This window comes from Tachypleus tridentatus, unplaced genomic scaffold, assembly GCF_004210375.1.
Source record: "Tachypleus tridentatus isolate NWPU-2018 unplaced genomic scaffold, ASM421037v1 Hic_cluster_2, whole genome shotgun sequence".
Lineage (NCBI taxonomy): Eukaryota > Metazoa > Arthropoda > Merostomata > Xiphosura > Limulidae > Tachypleus > Tachypleus tridentatus.
Window position 1 is genome coordinate 6,661,355 of NW_027467782.1, and position 23,653 is coordinate 6,685,007.

At 29.6% G+C, this 23,653-nt stretch overlaps 1 protein-coding gene across 1 annotated transcript; it reads left to right on the forward strand.

Annotated features, from left to right (window-relative positions):
• Positions 1-7,456: 7,456 nt before the first annotated feature.
• Positions 7,457-12,803, forward strand: LOC143243278 (agrin-like). Its single transcript, XM_076487129.1, has 6 exons — positions 7,457-7,570; positions 8,022-8,129; positions 10,036-10,170; positions 10,773-11,019; positions 12,307-12,324; positions 12,650-12,803. Exons 2-6 carry the CDS (start codon positions 8,051-8,053, stop codon positions 12,801-12,803), a joined length of 633 nt encoding a protein of 210 aa, XP_076343244.1. The 5' UTR covers positions 7,457-7,570; positions 8,022-8,050.
• The last annotated feature ends 10,850 nt before the right edge of the window (positions 12,804-23,653 follow it).

The window sequence follows — 23,653 nt, forward strand, 5'->3', positions numbered from 1 at the left end:
AAATAGGACTTTACTTAACTTTATCGACAGCAACAATACTGAAGGACTTCACCATACCTACCAGGATTTAGCTTCGGAACAACATAGAAAGACTTTACTGTAATTAATGGATTTCTTGACAACAATACAGAAGGACTTTACTGTTGCTAACAGGATTTCTTATCTTAACAACAATACGGAAATATTCTTTATTTTAAAAGCAATAAGACGGCATGCTTTGACAGTACAACATAGAAAGACTTCAATTGCAGCTAACAGGATTTATCTTAATAAAAAAATACAGAAGGACTTTACTGTGTGCTAACAGATTTATCTTGACAAGAGTACAGAAGGACATTACTGTAGCTAACAAGATTTATCTTGACAAAAAATACAAAAGAGATCTTTACTGAAGCTAACAGGATTTATCTTGACAACAATCACAGAAGGATTCCTTCACTACAAGCTAACAGGATTTATCTTGACAAAAAATACAAAAAAGGATCTTACTGTTAGCTAACAGGATTTTGTTTTTTCAGCAACATAGAAAGACTTTTACTGTAAAGCTAACTGGGATTTTGTTTTTCAGCAAACATAGAAAGACTTTACTGTAACAAATGGGATTTATTTTCACAACAATACTGAAGGACTTACTGCATGAAATACAGATTTATCTTCTACAAAAATGTTGTAGAAGGATTCTCAACGTGCTGTGTTAGGATTTATCTTGACAACAGTACACAACGACTTTACTGTTGCTAACAGGATTTATCTTGACAAAAAAATAGGAGAATGACTTTACTGTAGCTAACCAGGATTTATCTTGACAAAAATAATGAAGGGTCTTACTGTAACTAACAGGATTTATCTTGACAAGATTATAGAAAAGACTATCACTGCAGCTAACAGGATTTATCTTGACAAAAATAATAAAGGACTTTACTGTGGCTTAACAGGGATTTATCTTGACAAAAATACAGAAGGACTTTACTGTGGAAGCTAATAGGATTTATTTTGACAACAATACAGAAGGACATTACAGCAAGCTACATGATTTATCTTGACAATGGTACACAACGACTTTACTGTTTGCTAACAGGATTTATCTTGACAAAAAATACAGAATGACTTTTACTGTAGCTAACAGGATTTATCTTGACAAAAACATAGAAAGGACTTTACTGCAGCTAACAGGATTTATTTTGGCAACAATACAGAAGGACTTTACTGCAGCTAACAGGTTTCGCTTGACAACAACATAGAAAGACTTTACTGCAACTAATAAGATTATTTATCTTCACAACAATACAGAAGAACTTTTTACTGTACCTAACAGGATTTATGACATCTCTTGACAAAAATACAGAAGGACTTTACTGCAGCTAACAGGATTTATCTTGAAAACAATACAGAAGCACTTTACTGTACCTAACAGGATTTATCTTGACAAAAATACAGAAGGACATTACTGTAACTGACAAGATTTATCTTGACAAAAATAATGAAGGACTTTACTGTGACTAACAGGATTTATCTTGACAATAACATAGAAAGATATCACTGCAGCTAACAGGATTTATCTTGACAAAAATACAAAGGACTTTACTGTAGCTAACAGGATTTATCTTGACAACAGTACAGAAGGACTTTACTGTAGCTAACAGGATTTATCTTGACAACAAATACTGAAGGACTTTACTGTAGCTAGGAGGATTTATCTTGAAACAACAGTACACAACGACTTTACTATAGCTAACAGGATTTATCTTGACAAAATGGAGAATGACTTTACTGTAACCTTAGAGAATTTATCTTGACAACAATAATGAGAAGGATTCTTACTGCAGCTTGTCAACAACATAGAAAGATATTACTGCAACTAATAAGATTTATCTTGACAACAATACAGACGAACTTTACTGTAGCTAACAGGATTTATCTTGACAAAAATACAAGAACGACTTTACTGTAGCTGACAGGATTTATCTTCCCAACAATACTCAAGGACTTTACAATAGCTAACAGGATTTATCTTGACAAAATAATGAAGGCTCTTTATTGTAACTAACACGATTTATCTTGACATAAAATAGAAAAGACTTTACTGCAGCTAACAGGATTTATCTTGACAAAAAATACCAAGGACTTTACTGTAGCTAACAGGATTTATCTTGACAACAGTACAGATGGACTTTACTGTAGCTAACAGGATTTATCTTGACAAAAATACAAAAGAACTTTACTCTAGCTAACAGGATTTATCTTGACAAAAATACAAAGGGACTTTACTGTAGCTAACAGGATTTTGTTTTCAATAACATAGAAAGACTTTACTGCAGCTAACAGGATTTTGTTTTCAGCAACATAGAAGAGACTTTACTGTAACAAATGGGATTTATTTTCACAACAATACAGAAGAACTTTACTGTAGCTAAAAGGATTTATCTTGACAAAAATACAGAACAGTTTACTGTAGCTGACAGGATTTATCTTCCCAACAATACTGAAGGACTTCACAATAGCTAACAAGATTTATCTTGACAAAAATAATGAAGGTCTTTACTGTAACTAACAGGATTTATCTTGACAAAAATACAGAAGGACTTTACTGCAGCTAACACGGTGTGTGTGACAAAATACAAAGGACGTTACTGACTAACAGGATTTGTTTTCAAAAACATAGAATGACTTTACTGTAACAAATAGGATTTATTTTCACAACAATACTGAAGGACTTCACTATACCTAACAGGATTTAGCTTGTGAACAACATAGAAAGACTTTACTCTCACTAATGGGATTTCTCTTGACAGCAGTAAAGAAGGACTTTACTGTTGCTAACAGTATTTATCTTAACAACAATACGGAAATACTTTACTAAAGCTAACAAGATTTATTTTGACAATAACATAGAAAGACTTCACTGCAGCTAACAGGATTTATCTTGACAAAAAAAATACCGAAGGACTTTACTGTAGCTAACAGGATTTATCTTGACAAGAGTACAGATGGACATTAATGTAGCTAACAGGATTAATCTTGACAAAAATACAAAGATCTTTACTGAAGTTAACAGGATGTATCTTGACAACAATGCAGAAGGACTTCACTCAAGCTAACAGGATTTATCTTGAGAAAAATACAAAAGGACTTTACTGTAGCTAACAGGATTTTGTTTTTCAGCAACATAGAAAGACTTTACTGTAACAAATGGATTTATTTTCACAACAATACTGAAGGACTTTACTGCAGCTAACAAGATTTATCTTCACAAAAATACAGAAGGACTTTACTGTAGCTAGCAGGATTTATCTTGACAACAATACACAACGACTTTACTGTTGCTAACAGGATTTATCTTGACAAAATAGAGAATGACTTTACTGTAGCTGACAAGATTTATCTTGACAAAATAATGAAGGACTTTACTGTAACTAACAGGTTTATCTTGACAATAACATAGAAAGATATCACTGCAGCTAACAGGTTTATCTTGAGAACAATACCAAAGGACTTTACTGTAGCTAACAGGATTTATCTTGACAATATCATAGAAAGATATCACTACAGCTTACAGGATTTATCTTGAGAAAAATACCAAAGGACTTTACTGTAGCTAACAGGATTTATCTTGACAAGGTACAGAAGGACTTTACTGTAGCTAACAGGATTTATCTTGACAACAATACTGAAGGGACCTTACTAAAGCTAGGAGGATTTATCTTGACAATAGTACACAACGACTTTACTGTGACTAACAAGATTTATCTTGACAAAAATAAGGAAGGACTTTACTGTAACTAACATGATTTATCTTGACAAAATACAGAAGGACTTTACTGTAGCTAACAGGATCTATCTTGACAACAATACAGAAGGACTTTACTGTAGCTAACAGGATTTATTTTGACAACAATGCTGAAGGACTTTACTGTAGCTAGAGGATTTATCTTGACAACAGTACACAACGACTTTACTGTTGCTAACAGGATTTATCTTGACAAAAAAATGGAGAATGACTTTACTGTACCTTAGAGAATTTATCTTGACAACAATACAGAAGGACTTTACTGCAGCTTGTCAACAACATAAGAAAGATATCACTGCAACTAATAAGATTTCTCTTGACAACAATACAGACGAACTTTGTACCTAACAAGATTTATCTTGACAAAATACAGAACGAGGTTTACTGCAGCTGACAGGATTTATCATCCCAACAATACTCAAGGACTTCACAATAGCTAACAAGATTTATATTGAAAAATAATGAAGCTCTTTATTGTAACTAACACGATTTATCTTGACAATAACATAGAAAGACTTTCACTGCAGCTAACAGGATTTATCTTGACAAAAATACCAAAGGACTTTACTGTAGCTAACAGGTTTATCTTGACAAGAGTACAGATGGGCTTTACTGTAGCTAACAGGTTTATCTTGACAAAAATACAAAAGAACTTTACTCTAGCTAACAGGATTTATCTTGACAAAAATACAAAAGGGCTTTACTGTAGCTAACAGGATTTTTGTTTTCAATAACATAGAAAGACTTTGCTGCAGCTAACAGGATTTTGTTTTTCAGCAACATAGAAAGACTTTACTGTAACAAATGGGATTTATTTTCACAACAATACAGAAGAACTTTACTGTAGCTAAAAGGATTTATCTTGACAAAAATACAGAACGAGTTTACTGTAGCTGACAGGATTTATCATCCCAACAATACTGAAGGACTTCACAATAGCTAACAAGATTTATATTGACAAAAATAATGAAGGTCTTTACTGTAACTAACAGGATTTATCTTGACAAAAATACAGAAGTACTTTACTGCAGCTAACACGGTGTGTGTGGACAAAAATACAAAAGGACGTTACTGGAGCTAACAGGATTTTGTTTTTCAGCAACATAGAATGACTTTACTGTAACAAATAGGATTTATTTTCACAACAATACTGAAGGACTTCACTATACCTAACAGGATTTAGCTTGTGAACAACATAGAAAGACTTTACTCTCACTAATGGGATTTCTCTTGACAGCAGTAAAGAAGGACTTTACTGTTGCTAACAGTATTTATCTTAACAACAATACGGAAATACTTTACTAAAGCTAACAAGATTTATTTTGACAATAACATAGAAAGACTTCACTGCAGCTAACAGGATTTATCTTGACAAAAATACCGAAGGACTTTACTGTAGCTAACAGGATTTATCTTGACAAGAGTACAGATGGACATTACTGTAGCTAACAGGATTAATCTTGACAAAATACAAAAGATCTTTACTGAAGTTAACAGGATGTATCTTGACAACAATGCAGAAGGACTTCACTCAAGCTAACAGGATTTATCTTGAGAAAAATACAAAAGGACTTTACTGTAGCTAACAGGATTTTGTTTTTTCAGCAACATAGAAAGACTTTACTGTAGCTAACAGGATTTTGTTTTTCAGCAACATAGAAAGACTTTACTGTAACAAATGGGATTTATTTTCACAACAATACTGAAGGACTTTACTGCAGCTAACAAGATTTATCTTCACAAAAATACAGAAGGACTTTACTGTAGCTAGCAGGATTTATCTTGACAACAGTACACAACGACTTTACTGTTGCTAACAGGATTTATCTTGACAAAAATAGAGAATGACTTTACTGTAGCTGACAAGATTTATCTTGACAAAAATAATGAAGGACTTTACTGTAACTAACAGGTTTATCTTGACAATAACATAGAAAGATATCACTGCAGCTAACAGGATTTATCTTGAGAAAAATACCAAAGGACTTTACTGTAGCTAACAGGATTTATCTTGACAATATCATATAAAGATATCACTGCAGCTTACAGGATTTATCTTGAGAAAAATACCAAAGGACTTTACTGTAACTAATAGCATTTATCTTGACAAAAATACAGAAGGATGTTACTGTTGCTAACAAGATTTATCTTTATAAAAATACAGAAGGACATTACTGTAGCTTACAGGATTTATCTTGACAAAGTACACAACGACTTTACTGTTGCTAACAGGATTTATCATCCCAACAATACTGAAGGACTTCACAATTGCTAACAAGATTTATCTTGACAAAAATAAGGAAGGACTTTACTGTAACTAACATGATTTATCTTGACAAAAATACCGAAGGACTTTACTGTAGCTAACAGGATCTATCTTGACAACAATACAGAAGGACTTTGCTGAAGCTAACAGGATTTATCTTGACAATAACATAGAAAGACTTCACTGAAGCTAACAGTGTGTATGTTGATACAATACAGAAGGACTTCTCTGCAGCTAACAGGGTTTATTTTGGCAACTCTCTAGAAAGGTTTCTTTCAGTGAAGATGGGCTTATCCAATATACAGTGATTTATATAACAGTTTTACCTTGACAGTCCTCAATAAGAAATATCCAGTCATGAGGTTGAAACATGTGATATGAAATACTATAAATTACAAAGATATGAGTCATGCACCTAACTTATTCTGGAAAATTTTTAATAATAATTATGAAATTATAAATTAATTTGACAAGGATATGAATCTTTAAAATATCAAATATATATATATATATGAGGACTTTGAAATCAAATTGCATAAAAGAAATGTTAATTTTCTTAATCAGACAATGTATGTATCTTAGACGTGAAATCAAAAATTTAGCTTCAAAGTTTTAACTTCAGGTGTGCCAAACGAAGTAAAATATTTTACGTTTCGTATTTTCTTAACTTTTTAAAACAATAACAGAGTTTTATTGTAAGTGAAATATTGTATTTACATCGATTTCAGCTAACCAGTAGGTCCAAAGTTCCAACATCATCTTTTACACGTGGCCTTTTACTAGCATCTAACTAGACTAATTTTGCAACTAGGTACTAATATTGAGTAAAATAACCCGAACAGTCGTTTGCAACTAAACTATTGGATATTTTCTGATGAAACGTGGATCCCGCAACACTAGTCTATTGCAGCTGGATTAGCAAATATATTACTTTTTGTTACTACAAAGTAAACTGTTAAACTAAATAATTCTCTTTTCAAGAACATGTAAAATATTTACATGTTAAACAGATCTCGATTTTATTTAGTGTTCTTTGTAGTGTGAAAATACAATCAGTATATTTCACTTGTTGCTTTCTGTACTTTATGAAGACGACAATATTACCAATTTAAAAACAAACATTTTGTATACACATTTCACCTATTCTAAAGTGTATTGTTATAAATATAATATGCGCCTCTTTGTGGTAATTTGATTTCCAAAAATAAACTTGAATTTTATCGTGTAGTTTATTAGATGCGAGGTTTGATAAAGTGTAAGAAAATGTCGTTGGTCCATTTTGAGTTGCAGAATTTATCAATAACTTTTGTTGCTTATTTAATTATCATCGAAATTCAATTATACTTAAAACACAAAGAGGCGCTTTATATTTTAAAAGCAAGGTCTTTTATGCGATTTATTGATTTTAGTATTAGACTCAGTGAAGTTGACAAAGTGTTTTAAATAGGTGTTGACACTCTGAACTGCGTAGCTTCCTTTTGTGAAGCATCACCCAAGACTGCTTGTTTGTTTGTGTAGTAATTATGACTCTTTATTGTTTCGAAATCAATTCCTGAAAAAAACACTGATCAATAGAGAGAACATATCAAGCATTTTAATAAGCATAAAGTAGGCTTAGCTCATGCTTAGCCTATTTTGTACACGATAATTTGGTGTTGTTACTTCCAACCCAAATTTCCTAGAGTTAATATGACATTATACGTTCTTGATGACGAGAAACCCACTTGAAATAAAAATGTATCTCAGAACGACAGGTTTGCAAACTCTCTTTGTTAACTTGAAATGACCTAGGAAGGTCGAAACGTTGTTTCAATAAATGTTAATATCCATAGTAGCCGTTCTGAAAGACATCATACAAGAAAATGCCTCGACCTGCGTTTCCACAATCTTTTTATAAAATATTAATAAATATCTCTTTCTGTACACAAAAACTACAGATGTATTTAGCTAGTTTATTTCGTTTTATAGGAAATTGTTCTGACAACCATTGTAACAGTATGCCTTGTCAAAATGGTGGTACGTGTACGGCTGCCAGTGAAGATAGTTACAGATGCTCTTGTCCTCAGGGCTACTCTGGTAAGAAGTAAACATGCTACTAATTAGAAGAACTAAATAGATAATATATGCATTATATAATATTTACGATTTCTATTAAATTACTGTTCAACTATTTAATGTTAACACCTAAACTGTACTTGTGTTTGATGTTAAAAGTCAAACTGTACAACTATTTAATGTTAACACCCTAAACTGTACTTGTGTTTGATGTTAAAAGTCAAACTGTACAACTATTTAATGTTAACACCTAAACTGTACTTGTGTTTGATGTTAAAAGTCAAACTGTACAACTGTTTGATGTTAACACATGAACTGTACTGGTGTTTGATGTTAAAAGTCAAACTGTACTGGTGTTTGATGTTAAAAGTCAAACTGTACTGGTGTTTGATGTTAACACCTAAACTGTACTGGTGTTTGATGTTAAAAGTCAAACTGTACAACTGTTTGATGTTAAAAGTCAAACTGTACTGGTGTTTGATGTTAAAAGTCAAACTGTACTGGTGTTTGATGTTAACACCTAAACTGTACTGGTGTTTGATGTTAAAAGTCAAACTGTACAACTGTTTGATGTTAACACCTAAACTGTACTGGTGTTTGATGTTAAAAGTCAAACTGTACAACTGTTTGATGTTAACACCTAAACTGTACTGGTGTTTGATGTTAAAATTCAAACTGTACAACTGTTTGATGTTAACACATGAACTGTACTGGTGTTTGATGTTAAAGTCAAACTGTACAACTGTTTGATGTTAACACCTAAACTGTACTGGTGTTTGATGTTAAAAGTCAAACTGTACAACTGTTTGATGTTAACACATGAACTGTACTGGTGTTTGATGTTAAAAGTCAAACTGTACAACTGTTTGATGTTAACACCTAAACTGTACTGGTGTTTGATGTTAAAAGTCAAACTGTACAACTGTTTGATGTTAACACATGAACTGTACTGGTGTTTGATGTTAACACCTAAACTGTACTGGTGTTTGATGTTAAAAGTCAAACTGTACTGGTGTTTGATGTTAAAAGTCAAACTGTACAACTGTTTGATGTTAAAAGTCAAACTGTACAACTGTTCGATGTTAACACCTAAACTGTACTGGTGTTTGATGTTAAAAGTCAAACTGTACAACTGTTTGATGTTAACACATGAACTGTACTGGTGTTTGATGTTAAAAGTCAAACTGTACTGGTGTTTGATGTTAAAGTCAAACTGTACAACTGTTTGATGTTAAAAGTTAAACTGTACAACTGTTTGATGTTAACACATGAACTGTACAACTGTTTGATGTTAACACATGAACTGTACAACTGTTTGATGTTAACACCTAAACTGTACAACTGTTTGATGTTAACACATGAACTGTACAACTCTTTGATGTTAACACATGAACTGTACAACTGTTTGATGTTAACACCTAAACTGTACAACTGTTTGATGTTAACACATGAACTGTACAACTCTTTGATGTTAACACATGAACTGTACAACTGTTTGATGTTAACACCTAAACTGTACAACTGTTTGATGTTAACACATGAACTGTACAATTATTTGATGTTAACACGTGAACTGTACAACTGTTTGATGTTAACACCTAAACTGTACAACTGTTTGATGTTAACACATGAACTGTACAACTGTTTGATGTTAACACATGAACTGTACAACTGTTTGATGTTAACACCTAAACTGTACTGGTGTTTGATGTTAACACCTAAACTGTACTGGTGTTTGATGTTAACACCTAAACTGTACTAGTGTTTGATGTTAAAAGTCAAACTGTACAACTGTTTGATGTTAACACATGAACTGTACTGGTGTTTGATGTTAACACCTAAACTGTACAACTGTTTGATGTTAACACATGAACTGTACAATTATTTCTGAATCATGGATAGTTTTTATTTTTTGAAAAATTTCCAGGCGAACAGTGTGAAGTTTCTCTCAGCCCTTGCACCAGTAACCCTTGCGCCCAGGGCGCTACTTGCGCTGAACTACCACAAGGAGGTTTCTCCTGCAAGTGTCCACAAGGACGGCGAGGTATTCGCTGCGAAGAAAGTGAGTTTAAGAAGTTGTACAAGATATTTGTTATGATAAAACTGTTTCTGATAACCTTGTGCCATAGCTATTTGAAAATTTGAGTTCACTGAACGCATTGTATTGTATTCACCGTTGCCAGCGTTTAGGTAGATGTGTTTGTTTGTTTGGAAGCAAAATATACACAATAGGTTAACGCTGTTGTGCCTACAGCGGATATCGAAACCTAGGTTTTAGGATTATAAACGTTCGGAATGAACGCTGAGCCTTTGGCTGGTTGGGGAGTGGGGTGTTCATGTAGGTGTTGCTATACAATAATAAAGTGCTACACACACAAACAAACAAAAGGATCCATTTGAATCTAAGCATTTTGTTGTCATATAGGAACGTGTATTTGTTATTATTGTTTTTAGTTTTTTTTTCTAATTTATTTGTTCTTTCGGGAGTGTCCACAATTAATGTATTACTTTATTCTAAATCCAAATGTAGATCATAAGGTTATAATTGTAAGAAATTTAATAAACATCACATTTCCCTCATATGAGATTATCTAGAATGGAACTTGCATATCTTGGTCTGTTTTCTTGTTATATACTTTTATTCAATCTTCTTTTGTCTTTCAGTCTACAGAGATGTTAAGGAAGTTATAGTTCCTGAGTTTAATGGAGAGGCTTTCCTTCAATTACCTACATTACCCAACGTTGGACTGGCTTTTACAATCGAAGTATGGTTCTTAACTTATAAACTTGATGGAATGCTCTTGTATAACGGACAGAAGAGCCCGCCAAGTGGCGACTTTGTATCACTAAACTTAGTTGATGGGTATGTCCAGCTTCGATTCGACTTGGGAAGTGGAGTCGCCAGTGTGTCGTAAGTTAAACTAATTATCACATTTGGTAGGAGTCACCAGTGTGTCATCAGTAGAACTGTTTATTACATTTGGTAGGAGAGGCCAGTGTGTCATCACTAGAACTGTTTATTACATTTGGTAGGAGAGGCCAGTGTGTCATCAGTAGAAATGTGTATTACATTTAGTAGGAGGGCCAGTGTGTCATCAGTAGAAATGTGTATTACATTTGGTAGGAGAGGCCAGTGTGTCATCAGTAGAAATGTTTATTATATTTGGTAGGAGAGGCCAGTGTGTCATCAGTAGAAGTGTTTATTACATTTGGTAGGAGAGGCCAGTGTGTGTTTAGTAAAACTAATTATCACCATATATTATTTGACAATATCCTAAATGTTTTGTAACAGTCAGCTAATCCCAACCAAGTGTCATTATTTGATAATATCTAACTGTTTTGTAACAGTCAGCTAATCCCAACTAAGTGTCATTATTTGATAAAATCCTAAATGTTTTGTAATAGTCAGCTAATCCTAACCAAGTGTCATTATTTGATAAAATCCTAAATGTAACAGTCAGCTAATCCCAACCAAGTGTCATTATTTGATAAAATCCTAAATGTTTTGTAACAGTCAGCTAATCCTAACCAAGTGTCATTATTTGATAAAATCCTAAATGTAACAGTCAGCTAATCCCAACCAAGTGTCATTATTTGATAAAATCCTAAATGTTTTGTAACAGTCAGCTAATCCCAACTAAGTGTTATTATTTGATAAAATCCTAAATGTTTTGTAACAGTCAGCTAATCCCAACCAAGTGTCATTATTTGATAAAATCCTAAATGCTTTGTAACAGTCAGCTAATCCCAACTAAGTGTTATTATTTGATAAAATCCTAAATGTTTTGTAACAGTCAGCTAATCCCAACCAAGTGTCATTATTTGATAAAATCCTAAATGCTTTGTAACAGTCAGCTAATCCCAACCAAGTGTCATTATTTGATAATATCCTAAATGTTTTGTAACAGTCAGCTAATCCCAACCAAGTGTCATTATTTGATAAAATCCTAAATGTTTTGTAACAGTCAGCTAATCCCAACCAAGTGCCGTTATTTGATAAAATCCTAAATGTTTTGTAACAGTCAGCTAATCCCAACCAAGTGTCATTATTTGATAAAATCCTAAATGTTTTGTAACAGTCAGCTAATCCCAACCAAGTGTCATTATTTGATAATATCCTAAATGTAACAGTCAGTTAATCCCAACCAAGTGTCATTATTTGATAAAATCTAACTTTTCTTTCGTCACAATGCTGCAGAGGAGTTGTAACTATTACGTAAGTATCCCACTTCCTTACGTCGCACAGTATACGAATCAACGTAGTAATGTCGGTTAGGTTTAGCACTTGTTTCAATTTTTTATCGAACGTTTAATGTTCAATCTTAAATTATATTGAGACTATAATTAATATAATTTTAATGTATATTTTATTTTATAATAAAGTCATTATTCAATATATTCTGTTGAAAATAGACTATACAGCTGTCTGCTATACACGTGTTTCGTTCTCTGCACATTATAATAACTGTAGCAAATAGTAAGCATGGACGATGGGACAACAGTGTTGTTCTGGAGTTTACAGTTTCTCTTTATCTCTCTAGTTCTCCGTATCCAGTCATTTTAGGAGAATGGCATTCTGTAAAAGTGACTCGTCATCGACGCCGTGGGTCTCTCCAGGTGGACGGTGGTCTGGAGGTTCACGGTGAATCACGGGTACAGAAATATTTGACGCCTAATTATAAAACAACGTTTTAACTTGTAATGTCCTAACTTACTTTAGTTTGTTAACCGAAAGTTAGACTGTTTAATGTTCTAACTTACTTTAGTTTGTTCAATGAAAGTTAGACTCTTTAATGTAGTAACTTACTTTACTTTGCTCAATGAAAGTTAGACTCTTTAATGTCATAACTTGCTTTAGTTTGTTCAATGAATGTTTGAATCTTTAATGTCATAACTTGCTTTAGTTTTTCAAAAATAGTTAGACTCTTTAATGTCCTAATTTACTTTAGTTTGTTCAATGAAAGTTAGACACTTTAATGTCATAACTTGCTTTAGTTTGTACAATGAAATTTAAACTGTTTAATGTCATACCTTACTTTACTTTGTTCAATGAAAGATATACTCTTTAATGTCCTAACTTGCTTTACTATGTTCAATGAAAGTTAGACTGTTTAATGTTCTAACTTATTTTAGTTTGTTCAATCAAAGTTAAACACTTTAATATCCTAATTTACTTTAATTTGTCAATGAAAGTTAGACTCTTTAGTGTTCTAACTTACTCTAGTTTGCTCAATGAAAGTTAAACTCTTCATTGTCCTAACTTACTCTAGTTTGCTCAATGAAAGTTCAACTCTTCATTGTCCTAACTTACTTTAGTTTGTTCAATGAAAGTTAGACTCTTTAATGTAATAACACTCTTTAGTTTATTCAATGAAAGTTAGACTGTTTAATATCATAACTTGCTTTAATTTGTTCAATGAAAGTTAGACTATTTAATGTCATAACTTGTTTTAGTTTGTACAATAAAAGTTAGACTATTTAATGTTCTAACTTACTTTAGATTGTAATATGAAAGTTAGACCCTTTAATTTCCTAATTTACTTTAGTTTCTTCAATGAAAGTTAGACTGTTTAATGTCATAACTTCCTTTAGTTTATTCAATGAAAGTTAGACTGTTTAATGTCCTAACTTACGTTAGTTTGTTCAGTGAAAGTTAGACTCTTTAATGTCCTAATTTACTTTAATTTGTTCAATGAAAGTTAGACTCTTTAATGTCATAACTTGCTTCAGTTTCTTCAATGAAAGTTAGACTGTTTGATGTCATAACTTGCTTTACTTTGTTCAAGGAAAGTTAGACTCTTTAATGTTCTAACTTGCTTTAGTTTGTTCAATGAAAGTTAGACTGTTTAATGTTCTAACTTACTTTAGTTTGTACATTGAAAGTTAGACTCTTTAATGTCCTAACTTGCTTTATTTTGTTCAATGAAAGTTAGACTCTTTAATGTCATAACTTGCCTTAATTTCTTCAATGAAAGTTAGACTCTTTAATGTCATAACTTGCTTTAGTTTGTTCAATGAATGTTAGACTGTTTAATGTCATAATTTGCTCTACTTTGTTCAATGAAAGTTGGACTCTTTAATGTTCTAACTTAATTTAGTTTGTTCAATGAAAGTTAGGCTCTTTAATGTCATAACTTGCTTTAGTTTCTTCAATGAAAGTTAGACTGTTTAATATCATAACTTACTTTAGTTTGTTCAATGAAAGTTATACTCTTTAACGTCATAACTTGCTTTTGTTTGTTCAATGAAAGTTATACTCTTTAACGCCATAACTTGCTTTAGTTTGTTCAATGAAAGTTAGACTATTTAATGTCATAACTTACTAAAGTTTGTTCAATGAAAGATAGACTTTTTAATGTCCTAACTTGCTTTACTTTCTTCAATGAAAGTTAGTCTGTTTAATTTTTTAACTTACTTTACTTCCTTCAATGACAGTTAGACTATTTAATGTTCTAACTTGCTTTAGTTTGTTCAATAAAAGATAGAATGTTTAATGTCATAACTTCCTTTAATTTGTTCAATGAAAGTTAGACTCTTTAATGTCATAACTTGCTTTAGTTTGTTCAAAGAAATTACTCTTTAATGTCCTAATTTACTTTAATTTGTTCAATGAAAGTTTGACTCTTTAATGTCATAACTTGCTTTAGTTTTTCAATAAAAGTTAGACTCTTTAATGTCCTAATTTACTTTAGTTTGTTCAATGAAAGTTAGACTCTTTAATGTCATAACTTGCTTTAGTTTGTACAATAAAAGTTAGACTCTTTAATGTCCTAATTTACTTTAGTTTGTTCAATGAAAGTTAGACACTTTAATGTCATAACTTGCTTTAGTTTCTTCAATGAACTTTAAACTGTTTAATGTCATAACTTACTTTACTTTGTTCAATGAAAGATAGACTCTTTAATGTCCTAACTTGCTTTACTATGTTCAATGAAAGTTAAACTGTTTAATGTTCTACCTTATTTTAGTTTGTTCAATCAAAGTTAAACACTTTAATGTCCTAATTTACTTTAATTTGTCAATGAAAGTTAGACTCTTTAGTGTTCTAACTTACTCTAGTTTGCTCAATGAAAGTTAAACTCTTCATTGTCCTAACTTACTTTAGTTTGTTCAATGAAAGTTAGACTCTTTAATGTAATAACACTCTTTAGTTTATTCATTGAAAGTTAGACTGTTTAATATCATAACTTGCTTTAATTTGTTCAATGAAAGTTAGACTATTTAATGTCATAACTTGTTTTAGTTTGTACAATAAAAGTTAGACTATTTAATATTCTAACTTACTTTAGTCTGTAATATGAAAGTTAGACTCTTTAATTTCCTAATTTACTTTAGTTTCTTCAATGAAAGTTAGATTGTTTAATGTCATAACTTGCTTTAGTTTATTCAATGAAAGTTAGACTGTTTAATGTCCTAACTTACGTTAGTTTGTTCAGTGAAAGTTAGACTCTTTAATGTCCTAATTTACTTTAATTTGTTCAATGAAAGTTAGACTCTTTAATGTCATAACTTGCCTTAATTTCTTCAATGAAAGTTAGACTGTTTAATATCATAACTTACTTTAGTTTGTTCAATGAAAGTTAGACTCTTTAATGTCATAACTTGCTTTAGTTTGTTCAATGAAAGTTAGACTGTTTAATGTTCTAACTTGCTTTAGTTTCTTCAATGAAAGTTAGACTGTTTAATATCATAACTTACTTTAGTTTGTTCAATGAAAGTTATACCCTTTAACGTCATAACTTGCTTTTGTTTATTCAATGAAAGTTATACTCTTTAACGCCATAACTTGCTTTAGTTTGTTCAATGAAAGTTAGACTATTTAATGTCATAACTGACTATAGTCTGTAATATGAAAGTTAGACTCTTTAATTTCCTAATTTACTTTAGTTTCTTCAATGAAAGTTAGATTGTTTAATGTCATAACTTGCTTTAGTTTATTCAATGAAAGTTAGACTGTTTAATGTCCTAACTTACGTTAGTTTGTTCAGTGAAAGTTAGACTCTTTAATGTCCTAATTTACTTTAATTTGTTCAATGAAAGTTAGACTCTTTAATGTCATAACTTGCCTTAATTTCTTCAATGAAAGTTAGACTGTTTAATATCATAACTTACTTTAGTTTGTTCAATGAAAGTTAGACTCTTTAATGTCATAACTTGCTTTAGTTTGTTCAATGAAAGTTAGACTGTTTAATGTTCTAACTTGCTTTAGTTTCTTCAATGAAAGTTAGACTGTTTAATATCATAACTTACTTTAGTTTGTTCAATGAAAGTTATACCCTTTAACGTCATAACTTGCTTTTGTTTGTTCAATGAAAGTTATACTCTTTAACGCCATAACTTGCTTTAGTTTGTTCAATGAAAGTTAGACTATTTAATGTCATAACTGACTTTAGTTTGTTCAATGAAAGTTAGACTATTTAATGTCATAACTTACTAAAGTTTGTTCAATGAAAGATAGACTGTTTAATGTCCTAACTTGCTTTACTTTCTTCAATGAAAGTTAGTCTGTTTAATTTTTTAACTTACTTTACTTCCTTCAATGACAGTTAGACTATTTAATGTTCTAACTTGCTTTAGTTTGTTCAATGAAAGATAGACTGTTTAATGTCATAACTTCCTTTAATTTGTTCAATGAAAGTTAGACTCTTTAATGTCATAACTTGCTTTAGTTTGTTCAAAGAAATTACTCTTTAATGTCCTAATTTACTTTAATTTGTTCAATGAAAGTTTGACTCTTTAATGTCATAACTTGCTTTAGTTTTCAATAAAGTTAGACTCTTTAATATCTAATTTACTTTAGTTTGTTCAATGAAAGTTAGACTCTTTAATGTCATAACTTGCTTTAGTTTGTACAATAAAAGTTAGACTCTTTAATGTCCTAATTTACTTTAGTTTGTTCAATGAAAGTTAGACACTTTAATGTCATAACTTGCTTTACTTTGTTCAATGAAAGATAGAATCTTTAATGTCCTAACTTGCTTTACTATGTTCAATTAAAGTTAAACTGTTTAATGTTCTACCTTATTTTAGTTTGTTCAATCAAAGTTAAACACTTTAATGTCCTAATTTACTTTAATTTGTCAATGAAAGTTAGACTCTTTAGTGTTCTAACTTACTCTAGTTTGCTCAATGAAAGTTAAACTCTTCATTGTCCTAACTTACTTTAGTTTGTTCAATGAAAGTTAGACTCTTTAATGTAATAACACTCTTTAGTTTATTCATTGAAAGTTAGACTGTTTAATATCATAACTTGCTTTAATTTGTTCAATGAAAGTTAGACTATTTAATGTCATAACTTGTTTTAGTTTGTACAATAAAAGTTAGACTATTTAATATTCTATCTTACTTTAGTCTGTAATATGAAAGTTAGACTCTTTAATTTCCTAATTTACTTTAGTTTCTTCAATGAAAGTTAGATTGTTTGATGTCATAACTTGCTTTACTTTGTTCAATGAAAGTTAGACTGTTTAATGTTTTAACTTACTTTACTTTGTTCAATGAAAGTTAGACTATTTAATGTTCTAACTTGCTTTAGTTTGTTCAATGAAAGTTAGACTGTTTAATGTTCTAACTTATTTTACTTTGATCAATGAAAGTTAGTCTGTTTAATTTTTTAACTTACTTTACTTCCTTCAATGACAGTTAGACTATTTAATGTCATAACTTGCTTTAGTTTGTTCAAAGAAATTACTCTTTAATGTCCTAATTTACTTTAATTTGTTCAATGAAAGTTTGACTCTTTAATGTCATAACTTGCTTTAGTTTGTTCAATGAAAGTTAGACTCTTTAATGTCCTAATTTACTTTAGTTTGTTCAATGAAAGTTAGACTCTTTAATGTCATAACTTGCTTTAGTTTGTTCAATAAAAGTTAGACTCTTTAATGTCCTAATTTACTTTAGTTTGTTCAATGAAAGTTAGACACTTTAATGTCATAACTTGCTTTAGTTTCTTCAATGAACTTTAAACTGTTTAATGTCATAACTTACTTTACTTTGTTCAATGAAAGATAGACTCTTTAATGTCCTAACTTGCTTTACTATGTTCAATGAAAGTTAAACTGTTTAATGTTCTACCTTATTTTAGTTTGTTCAATCAAAGTTAAACACTTTAATGTCCTAATTTACTTTAATTTGTCAATGAAAGTTAGACTCTTTAGTGTTCTAACTTACTCTAGTTTGCTCAATGAAAGTTAAACTCTTCATTGTCCTAACTTACTTTAGTTTGTTCAATGAAAGTTAGACTCTTTAATGTAATAACACTCTTTAGTTTATTCATTGAAAGTTAGACTGTTTAATATCATAACTTGCTTTAATTTGTTCAATGAAAGTTAGACTATTTAATGTCATAACTTGTTTTAGTTTGTACAATAAAAGTTAGACTATTTAATATTCTAACTTACTTTAGTCTGTAATATGAAAGTTAGACTCTTTAATTTCCTAATTTACTTTAGTTTCTTCAATGAAAGTTAGATTGTTTAATGTCATAACTTGCTTTAGTTTATTCAATGAAAGTTAGACTGTTTAATGTCCTAACTTACGTTAGTTTGTTCAGTGAAAGTTAGACTCTTTAATGTCCTAATTTACTTTAATTTGTTCAATGAAAGTTAGACTCTTTAATGTCATAACTTGCCTTAATTTCTTCAATGAAAGTTAGACTGTTTAATATCATAACTTACTTTAGTTTGTTCAATGAAAGTTAGACTCTTTAATGTCATAACTTGCTTTAGTTTGTTCAATGAAAGTTAGACTGTTTAATGTTCTAACTTGCTTTAGTTTCTTCAATGAAAGTTAGACTGTTTAATATCATAACTTACTTTAGTTTGTTCAATGAAAGTTATACCCTTTAACGTCATAACTTGCTTTTGTTTGTTCAATGAAAGTTATACTCTTTAACGCCATAACTTGCTTTAGTTTGTTCAATGAAAGTTAGACTATTTAATGTCATAACTGACTATAGTTTGTTCAATGAAAGTTAGACTATTTAATGTCATAACTTACTAAAGTTTGTTCAATGAAAGATAGACTTTTTAATGTCCTAACTTGCTTTACTTTCTTCAATGAAAGTTAGTCTGTTTAATTTTTTAACTTACTTTACTTCCTTCAATGACAGTTAGACTATTTAATGTTCTAACTTGCTTTAGTTTGTTCAATGAAAGATAGACTGTTTAATGTCATAACTTCCTTTAATTTGTTCAATGAAAGTTAGACTCTTTAATGTCATAACTTGCTTTAGTTTGTTCAAAGAAATTACTCTTTAATGTCCTAATTTACTTTAATTTGTTCAATGAAAGTTTGACTCTTTAATGTCATAACTTGCTTTAGTTTTTCAATAAAAGTTAGACTCTTTAATATCCTAATTTACTTTAGTTTGTTCAATGAAAGTTAGACTCTTTAATGTCATAACTTGCTTTAGTTTGTACAATAAAAGTTAGACTCTTTAATGTCCTAATTTACTTTAGTTTGTTCAATGAAAGTTAGACACTTTAATGTCATAACTTGCTTTACTTTGTTCAATGAAAGATAGAATCTTTAATGTCCTAACTTGCTTTACTATGTTCAATTAAAGTTAAACTGTTTAATGTTCTACCTTATTTTAGTTTGTTCAATCAAAGTTAAACTCTGTAATGTTCTAATTTACTTTAATTTGTCAATGAATGTTAGACTCTTTAGTGTTCTAACTTACTCTAGTTTCTCAATAAAAGTTAAACTCTTCATTGTCCTAACTTACTTTAGTTTGTTCAATGAAAGTTAGACTCTTTAATGTAATAACACTCTTTAGTTTATTCATTGAAAGTTAGACTGTTTAATATCATAACTTGCTTTAATTTGTTCAATGAAAGTTAGACTATTTAATGTCATAACTTGTTTTAGTTTGTACAATAAAAGTTAGACTATTTAATATTCTATCTTACTTTAGTCTGTAATATGAAAGTTAGACTCTTTAATTTCCTAATTTACTTTAGTTTCTTCAATGAAAGTTAGATTGTTTGATGTCATAACTTGCTTTACTTTGTTCAATGAAAGTTAGACTGTTTAATGTTTTAACTTACTTTACTTTGTTCAATGAAAGTTAGACTATTTAATGTTCTAACTTGCTTTAGTTTGTTCAATGAAAGTTAGACTGTTTAATGTTCTAACTTATTTTACTTTGATCAATGAAAGTTAGACTCTTTCATGTCCTAATTTACTTTAATTTGTTCAATGAAAGTTAGACTCTTTAATGTCATAACTTACTTTAGTTTGTTCAATGAAAGTTAGACTATTTAATGTTCTAACTTACTTTAGTTTGTTCAATGAAAGTTAGACTCTTTAATGTCCTAATTTACTTTAGTTTGTTCAATGAAAGTTAGACTCTTTAATGTCATAACTTTCTTTAGTTTGTTCAATGAAAGTTAGACTGTTTAATGTTTTAACTTACTTTACTTTGTTCAATGAAAGTTAGACTATTTAATGTTCTAACTTGCTTTAGTTTGTTCAATGAAAGTTAGACTGTTTAATGTCATAACTCTCTTTAGTTTGTTCAATGAAAGTTAGACTCTTTAATGTCATAACTTACTTTAGTTTGTTCAATGAAATTTAGACTGTTTAATGTCCTAACTTACTTTAGTTTGTTCAATGAAAATTAGACTGTTTAACATGTTAACTTACTTTAGTTTATTCAATGAAAGTTAGACTGTTTAATATCATAACTTGCTTTAGTTTGTTCAATGAAAGTTAGACTCTTTAAGTTCATAACTTGCTTTATTTGTTCAATGAAAGTTAGACTGTTTATAGTTTTAACTTACTTTACTTTGTTCAATCAAAGTTAGACTATTTAATGTTCTAACTTGCTTTAGTTTGTTCAATGAAAATTAGACTGTTTAACATTTTAACGTACTTTAGTTTATTCAATAAAAGTTAGACTGTATAATATCGTAACTTGCTTTAGTTTGTTCAATGAAAGTTAGTCTGTTTAATGTCATAACTTACTTTAGTTTATTCAATGAAAGTTAGATGTTTAATGTAATAACTTACTTTACTTTGTTCAATGAAAGTTGGACACTTTAATGTCCTAATTTACTTTAATTTGTCAATGAAAGTTAGACTCTTTAGTGTTCTAACTTACTCTAGTTTGCTCAATGAAAGTTAAACTCTTCATTGTCCTAACTTACTTTAGTTTGTTCAATGAAAGTTAGACTCTTTAATGTAATAACACTCTTTAGTTTATTCAATGAAAGTTAGACTGTTTAATATCATAACTTGCTTTACTTTGTTCAATGAAAGTTAGACTATTTAATGGCATAACTTGTTTTAGTTTGTACAATAAAAGTTAGACTATTTAATGTTCTAACTTACTTTAGTTTGTAATATGAAAGTTAGACTTATTAATGTCCTAATTTACTTTAGTTTTTTCAATGAAAGTTAGACTCTTTAATGTCATAACTTACTTTAGTTTGTTCAATGAAAGTTAGACTGTTTAATGTCGTAACTTGCATTAGTTTGTTCAATAAAAATTAGACTCTTTAATTTCCTAATTTACTTTAGTTTCTTCAATGAAAGTTAGACTGTTTAATGTCATAACTTCCTTTAGTTTATTCAATGAAAATTAGACTGTTTAATGTCCTAACTTGCTTTATTTGTTCAATGAAAGTTAGACTGTTTATAGTTTTAACTTACTTTACTTTGTTCAATGAAAGTTAGACTATTTAATGTTCTAACTTGCTTTAGTTTGTTCAATGAAAATTAGACTGTTTAATGTCATAACTTGCTTTAGTTTGTTCAATGAAAGTTAGACTATTTAATGTCATAACTTACTAAAGTTTGTTCAATGAAAGATAGACTTTTTAATGTCCTTACTTGCTTTACTTTCTTCAATGAAAGTTAGTCTGTTTAATTTTTTAACTTACTTTACTTCCTTTAATGACAGTTAGACTATTTAATGTTCTAACTTGCTTTAGTTTGTTCAATGAAAGATAGACTGTTTAATGTCATAACTTCCTTTAATTTATTGAATGAAAGTTAGACTGTTTAATGTCATAACTTACTTTAGTTTGTTCAATGAAAGTTAGACTGTTTAATGTCCTAACTTACTTTAGTTTGTTCAATGAAAGTTAAACTCTTTAATGTTTTAACTTACTTTAGTTTCTTCAATGAAAGTTAGACTCTTTAATGTCATAACTTACTTTAGTTTGTTCAATGAAAGTTAGACTGTTTAATGTCGTAACTTGCATTAGTTTGTTCAATAAAAATTAGACTCTTTAATTTCCTAATTTACTTTAGTTTCTTCAATGAAAGTTAGACTGTTTAATGTCATAACTTCCTTTAGTTTATTCAATGAAAATTAGACTGTTTAATGTCCTAACTTGCTTTATTTGTTCAATGAAAGTTAGACTGTTTATAGTTTTAACTTACTTTACTTTGTTCAATGAAAGTTAGACTATTTAATGTTCTAACTTGCTTTAGTTTGTTCAATGAAAATTAGACTGTTTATTGTCATAACTTGCTTTAGTTTGTTCAATGAAAGTTAGACTGTTTAATATCATAACTTGCTTTAGTTTGTTCAATGAAAGTTAGACTATTTAATGTCATAACTTACTAAAGTTTGTTCAATGAAAGATAGACTTTTTAATGTCCTTACTTGCTTTACTTTCTTCAATGAAAGTTAGTCTGTTTAATTTTTTAACTTACTTTACTTCCTTTAATGACAGTTAGACTATTTAATGTTCTAACTTGCTTTAGTTTGTTCAATGAAAGATAGACTGTTTAATGTCATAACTTCCTTTAATTTATTGAATGAAAGTTAGACTCTTTAAAGTCCTAACTTCCTTTACTTTGCTCAATGAATGTTAAACTCTTTAATGTCCTAACTTACTTTAGTTTGTTCAATGAAAATTAGATTCTTTAATGTCCTAATTTACTTTAGTTTGTTCAATGAAAGTTAGACTGTTTTATGTCATAACTTACTTTAGTTTGTTCAATGAAAGTTACTCTTTAATGTTATAACTTGCTTTAGTTTGTACAATGAAAGTTAGACTCTTTAATGTCTTAATTTACTTTAGTTTGTTCAATGAAAGTTAGACTGTTTAATGTCAAAACTTACTTTAGTTTGTTCAATGAAAGTTAGACTGTTTAATGTTCTAATTTCCTTTATTTTAGTGCAAATATCATATGACATTTTTAAAGTAATGGAATTATTTTTATGTTTTAATATACTAACAATAATATGGAACTAATTATTAGTTAGTAAATAATTATTAATTAATTATTAAGAAACAACACTAAGAAAAGCATAGTTTTAACACATCAAAACCGAGCTCTATCAACAATATAACATTTTGATAAGAAACACCCTATCTACAGTATAACATATTTTATAAGAAACACACTATGAACAATATTACATATATTTCAGAAACACACTATCAACAATAAAACATATTTTATAAAAACACACTATCAACAATATAACATTTGTATAAGAGACACACTATCAACATTATAACATTTGTATAAGAAACAAACTATCAACAATATAACATCTATATAAGAAACACTATCAACAATAT

Coding starts and splice junctions, on each gene's coding strand:
- LOC143243278 (XM_076487129.1), top strand. CDS start 8,051: ATGCCTTGTCAAAATGGTGGTACGTGTACGGCTGCCAGTGAAGATAGT. Junction 8,130..10,035: donor TTGTCCTCAGGGCTACTCTG/GTAAGAAGTAAA, acceptor AAAAATTTCCAG/GCGAACAGTGTGAAGTTTCT. Junction 10,171..10,772: donor AGGTATTCGCTGCGAAGAAA/GTGAGTTTAAGA, acceptor TTTGTCTTTCAG/TCTACAGAGATGTTAAGGAA.